The sequence below is a fragment of the Nyctereutes procyonoides genome, unplaced genomic scaffold (assembly GCF_905146905.1).
Source record: "Nyctereutes procyonoides isolate TBG_1078 unplaced genomic scaffold, NYPRO_anot_genome, whole genome shotgun sequence".
Classification (NCBI taxonomy): domain Eukaryota; kingdom Metazoa; phylum Chordata; class Mammalia; order Carnivora; family Canidae; genus Nyctereutes; species Nyctereutes procyonoides.
Window position 1 is genome coordinate 46,456,473 of NW_026575126.1, and position 19,109 is coordinate 46,475,581.

The 19,109-nt window shown below is 52.2% G+C and overlaps 1 protein-coding gene across 1 annotated transcript in view; it reads right to left on the reverse strand.

The window, feature by feature from the left end:
- LOC129519850 (uncharacterized) overlaps positions 1-19,109 on the reverse strand; it is a 123,652-nt gene that overhangs the window by 84,714 nt on the left and 19,829 nt on the right. The window contains 11 exon segments of the mRNA XM_055340682.1: positions 1,014-1,200; positions 5,120-5,199; positions 5,329-5,488; positions 7,232-7,395; positions 9,316-9,407; positions 10,118-10,300; positions 11,197-11,381; positions 12,054-12,200; positions 14,536-14,730; positions 17,671-17,795; positions 18,330-18,488. Coding sequence (XP_055196657.1) covers positions 1,014-1,200; positions 5,120-5,199; positions 5,329-5,488; positions 7,232-7,395; positions 9,316-9,407; positions 10,118-10,300; positions 11,197-11,381; positions 12,054-12,200; positions 14,536-14,730; positions 17,671-17,795; positions 18,330-18,488 — 1,677 coding nt within the window.

The following is a 19,109-nucleotide window of genomic DNA, read 5'->3' on the forward strand; positions in this document are numbered from 1 at the left end:
CGAGCAAGGAACCTCCCAGGGGGCCCCGGGGTGGGGGGTTCTGGTGCAACCCATGCCCGAGTCCCTGCTGAGGAACTTTGGTGTCAGAGCACTGATAGCATTATTTGGTGACAACCGTCGGTGGCCCGAAAGGCACTTTTACGGGTCCAGGCCAAAATTTTTAAATCACATAGAAGAAAACACGATAGAACAGATGAGAAAGGACAGTGCCTCGGAGGCCATCTGGTACAGCTCACCTTCTGAAACCTGTGTCTGCTACCCTGACATTTATCCGGATCATATGGGTATCGCTGGGCCCTGACAATGCCCACCGTGCCCATGCCGGGTGGCCTGCAGCCCTGGCCCCTGACATCATTCCTTGGAATCTCCCAGAACAGCCCATGGGGAGCGTAGCCAGGGGGCCGCACCCCAGCTCTGGCGTCGGGGCAGGCATCCATCAGACCAGCCGTGCCCAGGCCAGGCGGTGGGTTCAAGGTTTAAACCGTGTCCTGAGCAATTTGGGTCCCACTGCCACATGCGTATTTTAGTACAGAATCAAAATAGTCTGAAAGTTGCTGTTTGGGGGCTCATGGAGGGCAGTCGGTGTTGGAGGGCACCTCGGGGGTCTGAAGGGTGGTTGTGCGCAGATACGGGGCCTGGATTTTCCTGTGGGTGGGAGGTTAACACTGGCAGGTCGAGGGGATGGGGATCCAATGGGGGGGGGTATCAGCCATCCCCCTCCTACAGCCTGCCCACTTGAAGACAGGGAGTGGCAGGAGGGAGTCCCTCTTCCTTTTTTTAAAAATAATATATATATATTTTTAAGATTTTATTTACTTCCTTTAGAGACACAGAGAAAGAGAGTGAGCACGGGCTGGAGGGAAAGGGAGAGGGAGAAGCAGACTCCTCACTCAGCACAGAGCCCGATGTGGGATGTGGGACTTGAGATTGTGACCTGAGCGGAAGGCAGACGCTGAACCGATGGAGCCACCCAGGTGTCCCAGTGCAGGTGGAGGAGGGACCCCTCTTCCTACCTGACAGGTGGGCCTGGTCGCTCAGCAGGTTGCTCAGCGAGACGGAGAAGGCCAACTTGCTGCCCACCTGCTGGCTGAGGTTCCCAGTGAGGACCACAGGGCTGCCGGCCGTCACCAGTTTCACCTCCAGCTGGGCCTCAAACAGCTGGGCCTCACTGCCAGCTGCTGGCCACAGGTCGCTCCGTCCCTGGAAAGACCCCAGCATCACCTGGGCAGGGTGTGGGGTGGGGGCTCGGCCGGCAGGCCTGGCTCTGCCCACGAGAACTGAGACTAGACACAGGACAGAGCTTAGCTGACGGGCCCTGGGCTGGTCCTTCTCCCACTTCTTACACTTGCTCTTTATCCAGGTAGGTAGTCCAGGGGGTAAGTTCAGGTGTAAATGCAAAGGACTCATCCCCTTCGCCCCTTGCTCTCAGCAGCCAGCTCCAGGCCAGCCCTCCCTGCAGAATATTCTGGAACCTGACCCCTTGGGCCACCCTCACCCCCACCCTGGCTTGAGCCCTGGCCATCAGCACCTGTGTCACTGCAATGTCCTCCTGCCAGCTGTCCAGGCTCCCGCCTTGGCCCTGACGTCTGTTCTCCACCCAGCGACCAGAGTGACCCCTTTGAGACAATGTAGGATCCTACACTCCCGTTTTCCTCGGGTTAAAAGTCCACTCAAAGGACACGCGTACAGTCCAAGACACACTATGTCATGGCACTGGAGATTTTCTGGAGAATCCCTAAGCAACGGCAACTGTCATCCCTCACAGCTGCTCCCAACTGTAGACCAACCCAACAGACCTCTGCTGACCGCCAGCTGATCTCTTTACCCCAAAGACGTAAAAATGACCTCACCGCTCCCCGACTGTCCACTATTTTACACGCTCTCTAAATCCTGTTCTGCCTTTGTTCTTCAATAGTCACAATTTGCTCTCTTCTGACTCCTTGTTGGCAAAGCCTTATGGGATCTGTCCCCTGTCCCCTCTCCTATTCTGCTCCAAACACAGGAGCTGGTGTGCTGTTCTATTAACACTCTGGGCACAACTCACCTCAGGACCTTTGCACATGCTTCACCCTTTACCTAGAATCTCTTCCCCCAGAGAACCACATGGCTCTCTCCTGCACGTCCTTCTCGCCTTGGCTAAGAGTTATCCTCTCAATCAGGCTTCCCTTCTCATCCTATTTAAAATTAAAGCCAACACTATACGTTGGCAAATTGAATTTACGTAAAATTTTAAAAATAAATAAATAAAACTAGAGCCAACCCCCAGACCCTTCTTCTCATATGACTTCAGATCCCTGTGCCCCAGCTCGAGGATTTCCTTTTCCTTTCTCACCCATCAACTGAACAATTTGCTTGATTATTTCACTTATCATCTCCCACTACAACATAAGCTCCAAGAGGAGAAAACTGTGCGTGTCTCTTTCACTGAGCTGCCTTCCAAGTACCTGGCACATTGCAGGTGCTTGATAACTAGTTGTTGGGGGAAAACAAAAATGAAGACACTGAAAAATAACAGGTTTGCATTCCCTCCTTAGGCTCCTCATCTCCCTCAGTGGCAGGTGCTGGGCCCAGCTTTTTGTGCGTCCTCAAGAGAGCTGAGGCTTTAGGAGGAAGGCCCTCTCCCCTGACATTTGGTCTTCTCCCCAGCAAGGGCAGGAAAGACCTGTATGAGTCTGTGTGTGTGTGTGTGTGCGCGCATATGTGCACACGCATGTGCACGAGCCTACGTTTGCAGGCTCCCTCTTGCTTTTCACAAAAATAGATACAGGCTCTCCACTCTGGCCTGCTTCTCTCACTTAAAGGGGGGTCTCGGGGATGGTTTTCTGTTGTTTGTCTCAGAGGCTGCTTGGTGGGAGCAAAGTGCAGCCCGTGAATAGGATGATCGTGGAACATTTCATCCAAACCAGGACACTTAGCAGCAGTTGAAGGGCACACTAGTCACGGTGAGCCAGGTGGATGGTAAACCGGGGCTCCCCAGGGTGGGGGGGCAGCCTGAGACTTCGGGATGCCCTGCCCCCACCCACCGGGGCGGGGGGGGGGGGTGGGGAAGAAGCACAGAAACCCACTGCGCTCCTCTAGACCATTCTTAAACCCCACAAACTCTGAGCTGAGTTGAACCCTGCTCCGCTGCTTTGTCTTCCTGAGCTCCTCTGCCTTGGTCCTCATCTCCTGCAGGCTTGCTGAGAGCCCACGGCCACCCATTGCCTCCTGAGAAGAGGCTTTGGAAGGTTCCAGAACCCTGCTGTTACCATTGCTGTAATGAGTCTGACGCAGCTCAGACTGGAGGTTCTCTGAAAGCAAATGTTTGCGGGCTGCAGACAGCCCTCGGGAGAGGGGAGAGCAGCAGGAAGGTCTGCAGGGAAGTGGAGGCAATTAGCACTTGTGCATTTAGCAAACAACCAGAGGCAGCTGGCAGGCTCCTGGGAGTTTCCGAAATGATTTGTAGCCTCCTCAGAAGCCAGGCAGCTGGGTCCCTAGGAGGAAGGCGCTCTCCCCTGACACTTGGTGCTCTCCTCACTCGGGGAAGGAAGCGGATCTGGGAGTGGACAGTGTGTTTTTGCAGAGAAATCCCAGCCCCCCCACTGCAGACTCCCAGTGCCAGGCCTGAGCAGGCCCTGGAGACCGAGGCCAGACCCACTGCCACGGGTGCCCAGGTGTGCTGCGTGGCAGGTCAAGTCTAAAACCGCTCGTTTTGTGCTTGTGCAAGTCCCAGACCTGGGACTAGACCTGAATGCTAGATGGAAGGTCTAAAGCCTCTCTTCGGCAGGAGGGACAGACAGACACAAAGCTTTCGTACAACCGCAGAGAATTCAATGGCCCTGCTGAGTAGTTTCCAAGAGAAAAACCCATGCGCTCTGGGAATTCCACTGCTAAGAATTTATCTGTGAAGAATCCCACGCAAAAAAACTCTAAGAGTGGCTGGCTCTGGGGAGGGGTGGCAGGGGAGCTTTTCATTTGAGACCCATGCTGACCAACAGAACTTTCTGCAAGGAGGGAAGTGTTCTTGGAAAGTGGTTAGTGCCACTGCAGAAGGGAGGGTTTCTCTTTTTTTTTTTATTTTTTTATTTTTGAGGGTTTCTCTTTAATTTGGATTTATTTAAATAGGCACGTGCGGGGGTGGCTACGGTTTAGGACACTCGGTTCAGTACCTTTTCATATCTTTTGAACCCTGAATTATTTAAATAAGTGTATCATTTTTTTTATAACAAAGGAAAACGTAAATTGTACCAGCATGTGCTGGTACGAAAAGTTTGCCAGGATAGAATTTTAAGTAGAAAAAGAAAGAAAGTGCCAACAAAGAATGGGGTATGATCTTTTCAGGCAACATCAACAGATACAAAAATGAAACTCAAAGTAAAAGGTGTTGTCAAATCTATAACATTATGGGTTGAATTACGTCCCCTCAAAAGGTGCTGAAGACCTAACCATGAGCCTCTGTGCAGGGCACCTCATTTGGAAATAGGGTCTTTGCAAATGGTCAAGTTAACATAAGGTCCCTGAGGGTGGACCCTGGTCCGGTATGACTGGGTCCTTATAAATACAGGAAATTCAGACCCAGAAAGAGGAAGACAACGTGAAGACATGGGAAAAAGACGCTACAAACCAAGGAACGTTTGAGACCACCAGAAGTGAGGAGAAAAGCATGGAAAGTCTCCCTCCCAACCTCCAAAGGAACCACCCCTGCCAATACGTTGATTTGGGATTTCAGGCCTCCAGAGCTGTGCGAGAGAAATTTCTGGTGTTTCAGCCACCCAATTTAGGTCGAGTAGCCCTGAGGAACTAACACAGACTGCCTGGGGCTCACACTGCCATTTCTTCTGGAAATTTGGGGAGTAGCATGTTTTCACTTGCGCCTTTCCCCTGAGTTTCAAGCATGCTCCTGTATTACTGAGATTATCCATTTTTTGACATCTATGGTAGTAAGATTCGAGCCCACTTTTTTCTTCTCTATACGTTTCTGAGCACCAAGAGGTCACAAATGTTATGGCAGGCATAGGGGAAGAACCACGGACACATCAATGGTGATGTCAACTCTCAAGCAGGGCCCGTGGGACTGAGGCCAGAAGAGCCCAGATGGTGGCAGGTGCCAACACGAGAAACCGGAGGATGGGGAGCAAACCTTGATGTAGTAGACGTCCCTGTCATCCAGAATCAGCTCCAGGTGACCGACGCGGGTACTCTGGAGAGTCTCAATCTTTCCTGGGGTCACAAAACAAGAGTTGAGGGACCAAGGTTTAACTTCCACCCCCGAGTTCCCCAGGGGACAACATCCCACCAGATTCCTGATCTCTGAGCCCCATTGATGACCACGGAGGGACCCCTTATTACCATCCAGCTGCACTTTCTTCCTGGGATGCTGAAGCTTGAGCCGGAACTTCCCCTGGGGTGCGCTGTAGCTCACGTCTACCCCGACGTCCCTGGGCACGTCTGACTCGGGCGTGCCCATGAAGAGGTGGGCTGAAGCTTCCAGAGGGAGCCAGCTGTCCTTCTGGAAACATGGGGGACCTCTCAGTCTTGACCTCATCCAGCTCCAAAGGCTCTCCCTCTTCCCGAGAGAAGACCCTCATCCCCACCACCCACAAACATGAGTCCTTAGGCTCCTCCTCGATCTCGCAAGACAAGAACCAAACCGGGAGTATGGAGATTTCAAGCAGCACATGGAGAAAAGCAAAGTCCTGCAGGACAACTGGGGACCGCATAGATAGGGTCTCAGTTTGCCTGGCATGGCACACACCATGGCCACCCTGCACAGACCCCCTCGGATCCCTTAAGCCCTCTATGTGCCTACATCTCAGCCTTTACATGCTTTGCAGGTAACACCTGCTACCCGGGCCTCCAGAAGGTTGCCCTCCTGTATGAACTCAAGGGAGTGAAAAAATACCCAGCACCTCAGCCTCAAGGGGACCTCACTCTGAGATGTAGCCCATGCTCCAGGGCTGCCCCAGGACCAGGCGGGGGACACTTCACCTGACACCCCCCACATCACACCCTCAGTTCTTCCCCTTGCCAGCCTAACTTCTCCACACTCTTACTGGGTCCTCCGGGGGCCATTTCTTAACCAATCACTTTTACCTAAATCCTTGGCTCAGGTCTGCTTCAAGGAAAACACAGCCTAGGACCCAGGCCCCCTTTGAGACCTTGCCCCAATGTACATTCTTACGCAACCAATAAAGGGTCACTACTGTGTATGAGGCTAGTTGAGGCGACAGAGTTTTAGACGCACAAAGACCCACATCTTCGTGACACCTGAATTCTAGACGGAGAGCACAGGGCCACCAGACACAAATATAGATGGTGTGGCAGCTGGGGATGGGTACTCTGCTGACCAACTCAGGGGGATAAGGGGTCAGACAGGGTGGTCAGGGAAGGCTGCCTCTGAGGGGGTGGTGTTTCAGATAATGAAGGAAATGAGAGAGAGAGCCAAGTGGTTGTCTGGGAAAGAGTGTTCCAGGTAGAGGAAACAGCCAGTGCAAAGGTCCTGGGGCATTAAAAAAGGAGAAAAAAAAGGTCAGTGTATGGATGCTGGTAAGACGGGTAGAGAATCAGAGAGACAGGGCAGAAAGCCCAGCAGGTCAGGGTATCCTCAGAGTGATAGGAGCCACTGAAGAGCAGAGGAGGGACAAGATCCTTTTGGGATTCCAGTAGACCCATCTGGCTGCTGGGTGGCTCAGCTGGCTATGCATCCAACTCTTGATTTTGGCTCAGGTCGTGCGTGATCTCGGGGTTGTGAGGTGGGGCCCCAAGTTGGGCTCTGCACGGGGCATGGAGCCTGCTCAACATTCTCTCTCTCTCCCTCGGCTCCCATTACCCCTCCCTCTCTGAACAAGCAAACAAACAAAAAACACAAACCAATAAACCCAAACAGAACGCAAAAAAACAAAAAACCATAAAAGTGACCTAAAGGGAATAAACATGGTGCTATTAGAGCAGGTAACAAAAGAACATGACCACTTTGGGGTAATGAAGGCAGGCTTCATTGAGCAGGCGACCCCTGAACGGACAGGTGAAGACTGATTCAGAGTTAACAAGCCACAGGGCCACAGACAGAGGATCAGCATGTGCAAGGGTCCTGAGGCAGGAGGGAGACTGCGGCTGGACCAACCCAGCCCAACTGCCCCAGAGAGGAACAACAATGTCCTCACGAACCTGATCCCAGGGTAGACGACCTAAGGAGACCCACCCCTTGGCTGGGAAAGAGGGGGCCATTCCTGGGGGTGGAAGATAAGCCTACCTGGGGGTGGAAGGTATAGGCAGCTTCCAGAAGGTATCGCTGGAGGCCCCGATCCTGCTTCTTCAGTGTCACAGCCGCAGACACAGGCCCTGAGAGCAGGTAGGGCTGGCCAGCTTCCAGCCAGGTGACTTCTGTGCACAGTTGCCAGCCCCAGGTGTGGGACGCTGTGGAGAAAGGTGAGCAGATGGCCCTGGTCAGCTGCCAGAGAATGCCAGGCGGTCACCCAGGGCCACTCACCCAGCAAAGAAAACACTTCTGCATTTCCTTCTGAGAACCAGTACCGTGTAGACCAGGGTCCCGCAACCCCAGATGCCCCTGCCCTACTGGGCTGGGCAGGTCTGTGTGCTGGGAGCCGTCCCGGAGGATGCTGGCCAGCAGGGCGGGGCTGCACTTGCTGCACATCAGTGGCAACCCCAGCAACAGTGGTGACAACCCAGATGGCTCCAGACATTGCTGAAGGGCCCCAAGGGGGGCAAAACCGCCTCCGCTGGAGGACCCCTGGTGTAGACCGTAAGAGTGAGAGGCAGCGGTGCGCAGAAGGCAGGCTCCAGGGCAAGACCGCCTGGTTCCTAATTCCAGGTCTGCCACTTTCCAGCTGTGTGGCCTTGGGCTGATTACTCAACTGCTCTGTGCCTCAGTGTTCTCACCTGTAAACCGGGACCGGTAACAGTTCCTGCCTCACGGTGCAGCTGGGAGGACCGGCAGGTCTGTTTAGGACAGCACCCCGCCTAAAGGAGTCAACTCATGGGGCGCCTGGGAGGCTCAGCAGTTGAGTGTCTGCATGATCCCGGGGTCCTGGGATCGAGTCCCACATCGGGCTCCCCGCAGGGAGCCTGCTTCTCCTTCTGCCTGTGTCTCTGCTTTTCTCTGTATCTCTCATGAATAAATAAAATCTTAAAAAAAAAAGGAGCCAATTCATTTAGATGGGCCCCTCCCCCCACCTTACTCAAAAAAAGTGACACCTGCAAGATCCACTACTGTTCAGTGCATTTCCTTCCCATCTTTTTTTCATTTTTTAAAAGATTTATTTATTTATTCATGATAGACATAGAAAGAGAGAGAGAGAGAGAGAGAGAGAGAGAGGCAGTGACACAGGAGGAGGGAGAAGCAGGCTCCATGCCGGGAGCCTGACATGGGACTCGATCCTGGGACTCCAGGATCGCGCCCTGGGCCAAAGGCAAGCGCCAAACCGCTGAGCCACCCAGGGATCCCCTTTTTTTCCAATTTTTGTTGCCCCTTCACAGATGTTATTATCAAAGAATTTTCTAGTATTATTAAAATATCTCCTTCATTACAGGGTTTTAAAGTTACAGGATATCTCAGGTGGTTCACGAAACCAGAAGTTGGAGAATTTTTTTTTCCTAGAAATGGCCAAATAGGAAATACCTGGGGCGTTGCTGATCGCAGGGTCTGTCACAACTACTCAGCTCTGCAGCGCGTGGATTGACCAAAGCAGCCAAAGATGATCAGTAAGCAAATGGGCGTGGCCATGTACCAATAAAACTTTATTGCTGGCTGATGCAACATGAATTTCACCAATTTTTCACATGTGAAATATTCTTTGATTACTTTTCAACCATTGGAAAAGGTTACAACCTAGGCACAGCTTGCAAGCCCTTGTAATGAGCCGTTCACCGACACCGGATAACTGAGCCGCTTCGTGGGGTTTTTTGCCCTTGCAGATAATGATGCAGTGGACATCTCTGCACACAGCACATTTTTTTATTTTTAATTTTTTTAAGATTTTATTTCTTTATTCATAGACACAGAGAGAGAGGCAGAGACACAGGCGGAGGGAGAAGCAGGCTCCATGCAGGGAGCCCGACGTGGGACTTGATCCCGGGTCTCCAGGATCACACCCCAGGCTGCAGGCAGCGCCAAACCGCTGCACCACCAGGGCTGCCCCACAATGCATTTTAAAGTGATTTTGGTTTATTTTCATAGGATAGAGTTCTAGAAGCAGAATCAAAGGAGGAGTATAAATACTTTTAGGCAGAAGAGCTACTCTAGCATCTGGAGCTGGCATGGCCCCCACATGCCCAACTTGGGAGAGCATGGCAAGGACCCCCCCTCGCCCCACCTACCTTTCTTGTCAGTACAGGACTGGGCCCCAGAAGGGCTGTGGACATCACTGAGGCTCCTCACGCCATCCCCAGTGACGAGATACAGCTTGGAGCTGGGTGGGGAAAGAGCAAAGTCCCAGACAAGTCATTTCCATCCATTCGCTGGACAAATGTGCCTTGAAACATGAACAGAACAGGCCTTGGGGGGACTCGCCCATAGCACTCAGTGACAAGTGCCACAAGAAACCTGAATGGGGGTGGCACAGGGTCTGTCTCGGGGAAAGGCCTCCCTTAGCTGGCAGGGTAGACGGGGAGTCTCTGCAGAGGTGAATAGGTGAGCAGAGACTCAAAGAATGAGAAGGAGCCAGCATTCTAGACAGAGGGAACAGCAGGTGCAAAGGTCCTTGGGTGGGAATGAAGTGGCTACTTTTGGAGAACGAAAAAGAAGGGTAGTTCGAGGAGGTCAGGGTGGAGGGAGAGGGAATGAGTGGAGGGCAGGAGGTAGGAGAAGCAAACAGGTGAGAGGTGACAGGAGCCCCATGGAAGGACGATCATGTAGACCTGGGTTATCCTAGAACCAATAGAGGGTTTTAAACAGGTGGGAGGGGACTGGGGTGACATGACTTGACATCTTAAAGGACCCCACTCATAGGCACAAACACAGGCTCATGCTCACCCACACATGGGCAATCATGCACACGTGCTCACAGGTGCTCACAGACACCCACACTCACAGATGCATGTGTGCAAGCCCTCAAGCCACGCCCATGCCCACACCCACCCCTGCTGCACCTGCTCCCTCTCGCTGGTGCAGGATGCCCACCTGAAGCTGAGCAGCTCCACAGCCTCCTCAGGGGTGTTCAGGTGCACGTGGAGGTCCCGGCCCTTCCTCGCCTCAATCCCACCATCCAGGCTGGCAGTGCCACGGACGCTGGTCACCCACCGCAGCCCAGCCTGCCCTAGGGCGCCCACTGTGCCCATCTGCGCTGAGATCTGGAGCAGGGCACTGTTGGGGTGGGGGGAGGGAGATACATGCCGTCTGTATCCTGCAGGCCCCAGGTGACCGCAAACACAGCGCCCACTTGCTCCCCACCCCAGCGCTTCTCGGCGGTCCTGAGCCAGAGCAGCGCCTGCACCGTGGTCATCACCGACCATGTACTCCACGTGCACCTGGCACTTCATGCATGGTCCATCCGGGCCTTGCCATCATTGGCCTTGACTCACAGATGCAGACCCAGGCACACCTGCTTGGGTCCCAAGGCTGGGATCGGGGCAGCAGGACTGGGCCCCAGGCTGTCTGACCCCAGCTGGGGACCTTCATGCCAAAGAGCGGCCAGCACAGGAGGCCCACACTTCCCGTCAGATCCAGAAACCACAGACAGGCCGGCTGAGTGGGGACAGTCACCCAGCAGGCCCTGGGCCCGCTCCAGAATCAAACCGAGCACCAAACAGATGCTGCCCATACCATGTGGCCTGGACCTGCAGCGCACCTGCCTGGAGCCTGTTCTCTGAACCATCAGTGGGAATGAGAAGAGTGTCCCTCTCATGGGTAGTTACATGGGTTCACTAGAGTTGGAGCCCATAGATCTTAAATGGTCTCCCCTCTCCTCTCCCCTCCCCTCGGAGGCAGAGTGAAGCAGAGGGAAGCATGGGCCGTGGCCGAACACTAGAATGTTCTTGGGCACATGGTGTTGCCTCACTGAGCCTTGGTCTTCTCAGAGCTGCCCAGCATCTTCTCAGTCTCTTGGCACAGAAAACAATCACAGGAGCTGGTACAATGGGTGGTCTGCAGGGCAGGGATCCCCTCTAGCCCATGCTGACAGCCCTGCTCTCTGCAGCCCTCTGTAGGGGGAGGCCCCTGCCCACCCACCTCCCTCCTCCAGCTCTGAGAAGCCAGCTAACCTGGGCTTGACATAACCATTCACGGAGAAATCCAGATGCTGCTGGAAGTCGGCAGTCCCCCGGACTCGGACGCTGATGGCAGCCGAGGCATTTAGGGTCAGCCGGGCTGGAAGGCCAGACATGGTGGGGAAGGTGAGCTCCTGCATGGCCAGGTTCAGCCTCCGGTTCACCTGTACTTCCTGCCCCTGCAGCCACAGAACCGTAATGATGCAGGTGACAGCCCCAGGCATGGATCCTCACACAAGGGTGGGGCGGGGGGAGGAAGGGACATGAACATCATCCCCTGTTTCCAGCTGAGAAAACTGAGCCCACAAACAGATGAGATCACCTGGCCAAACCTACATAGGTAGAAACAGGTGGAGCTGAGTTCAAGTTCAGTTAGTTTACTGTGGAAAAGGGTCAGTGGTCCGGGATCCAGGGTGAGTCAGGTAAGGAGGAATGTGAGCCCTGCGCACGATGCAGAGCACTTAGCACGTGCCAGGTGCATTCTAAACATTTGGTTGCATTTTTCTTTTCTTTTTTCTTTTTTCTTTTTCTTTTCTTTTTTTTTTTTTTTTTTTTTTTTTTTACTGCATTAGGTCATTTAGAACAACCTCCCCAGAAAGTAGCTGCTGCTTTTGTTACTATCGCTATTGTCATGCTATGGTGCCCATTTCACAGATGCACAAACCGAGGCCATGACAAGCATTGGCTCCCCCGCAGGTGAGAGGCGGGGCTGTGATTTGAACTTGGGCAGCCTGGCCCGAAATACCACGGTCATAAGTCTGGAAAGTACTTTAGTACTTTCTCCCCAAAGCATTGAAGGAAACCCCACAGGGCTGGCAGGGTGGGCCGGGGCTGAGCCCAGCCGGAGGTACCTTCAGGAGTTTGGCTGCCAGCTCGGCCAGGTGCAAGGACTGGCGTTTCATCATCACCCCGCAGTTCACATAGCTCAGCTCGTGCCCGAACACCTTCACACTCAGCTCACATTGCAGCGCCCGCCGCTCCGCGCGCCTCCGGGCCACCTGAGGGGGGGACCAGGCTGGTGACAGGAGCAGGTCTGGTGCCTGGACACAGGTGGGGGACCAGGGGGATCAGAAGGGCAAAGGGCAAGGGCTTTCAGCATCTGGAATGTGACTTGCAAAACTCATGGCCCGCAAGCAGAACCACAGATGTGTCTTCCCTGATCCGCGCTACTACCCAATGCCCAGGGCAGCGTGTCGAGGGGTGAGTGTTCTCAAGATCTTTTTATTTTAGAATAATCTTAGATTTACGGAAAAGTTGCAAAGATGGTACAGAGAGCTCCCCCACATCCCTCACACTGTCTCCACTGGTGGCGACTTCCACGGCCAGGACACGGGCAAGGCAGAGAAGCCAACACGGACATACAAAACTGCAGACATTCAGATTTCACCGGTGTTTCCATTCCGGGTCTCACTCAGGTTCCAGGACCCAATTCAGGCAGCACATGCCATGAGCTTGCCCCATCTCTCCTGTCTCCTCAGTCTAACCATTTGTCTATCTTCAGATTTTTCACGGTGCATATTTTTTAAAAAATTGGATTTGTTTCCAATATTTAAAAATTAGGAGACTGGGGCAGCCTGGGTGGCTCAGCGGTTTAGCACCGCTTTCAGCCCAGGGTATGACCCTGGAGACCCGGGATCGAGTCCCACGTCGGGCTCCCTGCATAGAACCTGCTTCTCCCTCTGCCTGTGTCTCTCTGCCTCTCTGTGTGTGTGTGTCTCTCTCATGGATAAATAAATAAAATCTTTTTTAAAAAATAAATAAATAAAAATTAGGAGACTACATATGAAACCCGAGTCCTCTGGCTTCTTGAAAAAGAGAAGTATTGGCCTTCCCCCCGCCACCCCACATCACCACCACAAGGGCCAATAAGAAACCAGAGCTGAACGGTGGCCACCACTTCTAACTAAGTCATGCGTTTCTCCCACCCGCCACAGCCTCCACCGCTCCCTATCGGCTCCCCAACACTGAGGCCAAGTACTGTTGCCACTATCACTGTGCTTCCGCTAAATAGATCTTGCAATATGAGTCTCCATCCCAAGTGTGAAAGTAACAAAAAGGATGTAGATTAAGATTTTATTTATTTATTGAGAGAGAGTAAAAAGGTGCCAGCCATCTTGGTGTCATGTCTATCCATGGGAGAAAAGTCACGTAAAATATAATTCCCCACCCACAGAATGGGTATTAAAGGATCCCACAGCCCATCAACTCTATTCCTGGGCATGTGCCCAGCAGAAAGGCACACGTGCATTCACCAAAAAGACACGTGCAAGAATGTTGGTAGCGCTATGGGCAATAAGGCAGAAACTGGAAACTATCCAAAAGTTTACCAAAAGTAGGATGGATAAGGACATTCTAGCAGGTTCAGATCATGGAACGCTACACAGCAAGGAGCATGAGCAAAGTGTGAAAATAAAGAACCATGTAGATGGATCTCATTCAAGCAAGAGAGAAGCTAGACACACACACACACACACACACACACACAATGTCACAAGCAGCATTATTCACACTCGCCAAAGGGTGGCAACAACTTGCAACAGAATGTCCCCCAGCAGGTGGATGGATGAACACAGTGTAGCCTATCCAGCCTTCAAGAGGGATGCAGCACTGATCTGTGCTACACCAGCGAGTCTCCAAACAGGAGGCTCAGTGAGAGAAGCCAGACACCATAGGTCACATGTGTCTGATTCCGTGTCTGTGAAATGTCCAGGGCAGGAAAATCCATAGAGACCCAAAGCAGATCAGTGGTTGCCAGGGGCTGGGGGGAATACGGGATGGGGAGTGACTGTTACTGGGGATGGGGTCTCCCTTGGGGCCATGACAATGTTTGGGAGCTAGATAGAAGTGATGGTTGCACGTCACTAGGAATGTGCACTTATAGGTCAAAATTTATCAAATTGTATAATTAAACACATGCTACTCATTACTAGACCTGGGACAGAGCTGATTTTTTAAAAAGTAGAACTAGCCAGGGCAGTTAGGAGGCCGATTCATGATCACCCTTGGTTGGGGTGGGTAGACCAGAATGGGGAGGGCAGGGGGCCTCTGGGGTGCCGATAATGCTCTGGGCACTGATTCTAAGAATGCGTTCTGGTGGTGGAAACACGCTTAGGGCTTGCACGATTTTCTAATTGTAGGTGATGCTTTGATCAAGACTTTTTCACGATAAGGCAGGCTAACAGCTGACTACTCGGCTCTGGACCAGTACTTGTGTCTGGGGAGGGAGGGCAGGGTCAGAACTCATTGACACCTGAGTCCGCAGGCCAAAAGCTCAGGCTGGTGAGGGGTGGGAGCAGGGTGGGTGCAGGTACCTCCCTCCAACCCCCGCCTTACCTTCTGCTGCAGGTCTCTCATCTTTCTGGACCTTTCTTCTGGACAGTCAGGTTTGGCTGCCTGTGCTGAGGGCCCTGGGTCTGGCTCTGAGGACTTCTCCGGCTGGCCCTCTCTCTCCTCTTCCTGCCCCCAGAATGACTTCCCGCCCAACAGCCTGTGAATGATTTTCTCTGCATTTTCCAGGCGGAGGCCAAGCTGGGAAGAGATGCCAGGGCTCATGGAGGAGCAGCTCGGTCACATGGGTGATCCAGAGCTGCAGAGCAGGGGGCTCAAATGGGGGAAATGGGGGCAGCAGCCTTGGGCAGGGTACTCTGGGCTCCCCAAGGTCCACCTGGACCCAAGCAAAGGGGTACCACCTTTTCAAATTGTCAAGTTCCACATTTGCTGGGCAGATTTCCCACAGCAAAAATTCTTACTGATTCTTTAGGGCCTTGTTCACCTGTCACCACCTCTGGGAAGTCTTTCCTCAATTCCCACATCACTGCCTTCCCACATTCTCCTTCCTCTGAGAGTCCAGCACAGAACTTCTAGGTCACACTCAGATGCTGTCATCTGTGTGTCTCCCTTGCAAGATGCTGAGCTCCATGGGAGCAGGGACCCATGTCTCATTCACTAGGTATGCTGAAGGCCTCAGTGATGGGTTAACTTTGTGTTTATTTGACGAGGCCATGGGGTGCTGAGATATTTGGCTACACATAATTGTGGGTGTTTCTATGAGACTGTTTCTAGATAAATGTAACATTTTTTTTATTTGAGAGAGAGAGTATGCATGTGCAGTGGGGAGGAGTAGAGAGAGAGAAAGAAAGAGAGAATTTTAAGCAGACTCCATGCTGAGCACAGAGCCTGACACAGGGCTCCATCTCAACACCCTGGGATCACGTCCTGAGCCAAAACCAAGAGTTGAATGCTTAACCGATTGAGTCACCTGGACTCTCCTGAATTCAACATTTAAATCAATAAACTGAGTCAAGCAGAGTGTCTTCCATAATGCATGTGGACCACATCCAATCAGTCGAAGGCATGAGTCAAACAAAAGTCAGACTCTCCCCCCAACTACAGGGTAATTCCTCCTGACTGCCTCTGAGCTGGGAGATCATTTTTCTTTTCCTACCTTCAGCTAAAACTGAAACATCAGCTCTCTCCAGCTCTCAAACCTCCAGGCTGAAACTATACTACTGGCTCTTAGGTCTTCAGAGTCAGACTAGAACTACACCATCGACTTTTCTGGGTCTCCAGCTTGCTGACCACAGATATTGGGACCTGTTAGCCTCCATAATCGTGTGAGCCAATTCCTTACAATAAATCTCTTTCTAGATATAATACACGCTGCTGGTTCTATTTCTCTGGAGAACCCTAATACAGCTGGCCTGGTTTGTTCTCAAAATTTGATGGATGAATGAGTGAGTCCTTCTTTCTGTCCCTCCTTCCTTCCATCTGTCCATCCATCCACCCATCTGTTCAGTCACTCTTTAATCCTTCCCATCTATCCATCCATCCATCCATCCATCCATCCATCCATCCATCCTTTTATCCTTCCAGCCACCTTCCCTTCTTCCCTTCTTCTTTACATCTACTGTGCTTCCATCATTCCACCCAGATGTCTCCAAGAGCATTTGTCCAGAAGTCACCAGAAGGTCAGCCATTGGCAGATCTAAGCTCATGCCCCTAGCTGGCAATATTTGGACAAACTCCCTGTTCTCCATAAATTAGAAGGGGTCAGGACAGGGCACAGAGAGCACCCTCCCTCGGACAAGTCTCGGGGGCCCGGGAAATGGAAGGAAATGGAAGGGCCCCAAGATAATCCATTACACTTAAGTTTGCTGGACATAGAACCTCAGAGATACCCCTTTTTCTGTTGCTGCACCCCCACAATCCATTCTTCATGCAACAGCAAGAATGTTCAAATCATGGGCAGCTCCAGTGGCACAGCGGTTTAGTGCTGCCTGCAGCCCAGGGTGTGATCCTGGGGGCCCAGGATCCAGTCCACGTCAGGCTCCCTGCATGGAGCCTGCTTCTCCCTCTGCCTGTGTCTCTCCCTCTCTATCGCTCATGAATAAATAAATAAATTTTTAAAAAAAGAATGTTCAAATCATGTCACATCACTCTCCAGCTTAAAACTTTCCTATGACGTGGTCCTGATCCTCTCTGCCCTCCCATCTTACCTCTCTCCTCACTCCCTGGTCTACTTCTGCTTCTTGGGACACATCAAGTCCTTTCTTGTCACAGGAACTTTGCACATCCTGGTGCCCCTGCCTGGAAGGTTCTTACCTCAGCTCTTCACTAGGTTGCTCATGCTCCTTCTTTCCTTCTTCAGATCACAGCTCAAACTTCACCTTCCTGAACGCAACACTTAATGTTGCTGTTGTTTTCTCAATATGTACTCGTTTCTTATCTACCTTTCTGGACAGGGATCAGGTCTTTCTTGTTGACTGTCATATTCTCAGAACCTAGCACAGCACCTGGCACATGTCAGGTTAGAAGACAGATATTTGTACAATGGTGAGTGGGTGGATAAGTGTGGGTGGATGGATGGATGGGTGGGGAAGAGGGTAGGTGGAGAGAGGGTATAATGGCACATTCATGAATAGATGGAGAAGGATGACAGATGGATGGATGGATGGATAGATGGATGGATGGATGGGGAGTTGTATGTATGTGTAGATATATGTAGGGATGGATATGTGGATAGATACATGAGTACATGGGTGCACAGCGGTGTGTGTGGATTACTAGAATAGATGAATAGATGCAGGGGTGAGAGGTTGATGGGGAAATGGGTGGGGAGCTACATAAATGGATGAATGGGGGTGGGTAGATGATGCATGAAGGTAGATGGATATACAGCTATATTGATGGCTGGGTGATGGATGGACAAATGGCTGGGTAGGCAGCTGGCTGGCTGGGAGAATAGGTGAATGGATGGGTAGGTGAGATGGCAGATAGAGAGATGGGTGGGAAGGTACAGAGATTAGTGAGATAAAAGAGATGGATGAGAGGAAGGGATGGGATGGAGAGATGGATGGATGGATGGATGAGTGGGTAGATGGATGGAGGAGTGGATCAATACAGACAAGAGGTGGATGGGATCATTTCTGGCCCCGAGTCTAGAAGAGACTATGGCAGGCCCTCTCTTACCTCCAGGAGGTTGAAGCCATGACCTAGGGCATGGATGGTCAGGTTAGTCATGGCAAAACGGGGGAGAAAGGATGCTGGAGAAAAGAGAAGGGTCCGCTCCAGGTTCATTCCCAGGCTGCCAGACACTAGGAGAAGAGAGGGGATCAGTACCCTCCCTACCCCTCACCACCAGGATCTGACCACTGAGGGGCTATAGATTGAGACAGGGCAAGACATGGTGTGTCCTCTCCAGCAGGACACGTGTCTCAGCCTTAAGCCTCATCAAGGGCAAAGGGAAGGCCAGGAGGGTCACGGATGTACCCACACCTGCTGGCAGGCAGAGAGGGGGCAGCCAGAGAACCCCACTTTCTACCCCCAGACTTCCGGAGTGGCTGAGGTTGTTTAGGTGCCTAGGCTAGAACACGGTTTCCTTCTGGATGCTCTGTTTCATCCTGATAAAGGAGGTGACAGCCTCAGCTGGGTGCTAATCTCCTTGTAACACAGGGAAGAAAGTTCTCCAATTCACAGGCAGGCAATGGAATTGATGCCGATTTACATATGAACAGGTGACATTTGGGAAAGAGCATCTCTAATCCACATGTCCTCAAGAGTTAGAGCTCCCAGGTCCCCAAGGCTTCCTGGCCCCAGAGCAAGACAGAGGCCACCCAGGAAGGCCATACCTGAGCGGAAGGTGACATCAGAATAGGATGAGTGTTTCCAGGTCTCCGGCTGGAACTCCTGGCTCAGGATGTCCTCAGGGAGGGCCTCCTGGAGAGCTCTCTTCAGAGGGTCATCAGTTTCCAGCAGCTGCATCAGGTGACTCCACACAAAGGAGCCCACTGGAGTTCAGTCATGGCCAGCAGGGAGGGGAGGGAAGAGGAAGTGGGGGACAGATGGATCTGGAGCTGGCACAGCCCAGAGAAAACAGCCCCCCTGAGCCCTTCTCCTGAGTCCTGCTATTTCTACACACCAGGGGCTTCTCTGGAGCTTAGTTATCCATATTTTCTTCCAGAAACAGTGGCCCCAGCACTGACTTAATGGGACTTAGGAATCTAGCCTGTGCACAGCTTTCTGATGTGCCTTCCTGAAGGGAAAAGAGTCACCGTAGGGAAAGCTCTGGCTTCACAGACCCAAGTCTGAATCTCAGTTCCACCACTCAGGAGCTGTGTGACCTCTGGATGGTTACTCTACTTCTCTGAGGATTAGTTTCCTCATCTGTAAAATAAAATAGCAACCCATCTTCCAGGCCTGTTTGTGCAGACCAATCAAGACAAAGCCTGGACCCAAAGACCTGAGTATCTTTCAGGGTTGGGAAAATGGTGACATGCAATTCGTCAAGGGGACCCTCTCAGGCTCTCTGGAGGGGTAAAAAATCAAATGAGAGCACTGACAGGAAAGAGTCCAATAAGGGATATTAGAGTCTAACTGGGAACCCCCAAACCTCTCAGGCTCTCAGGATG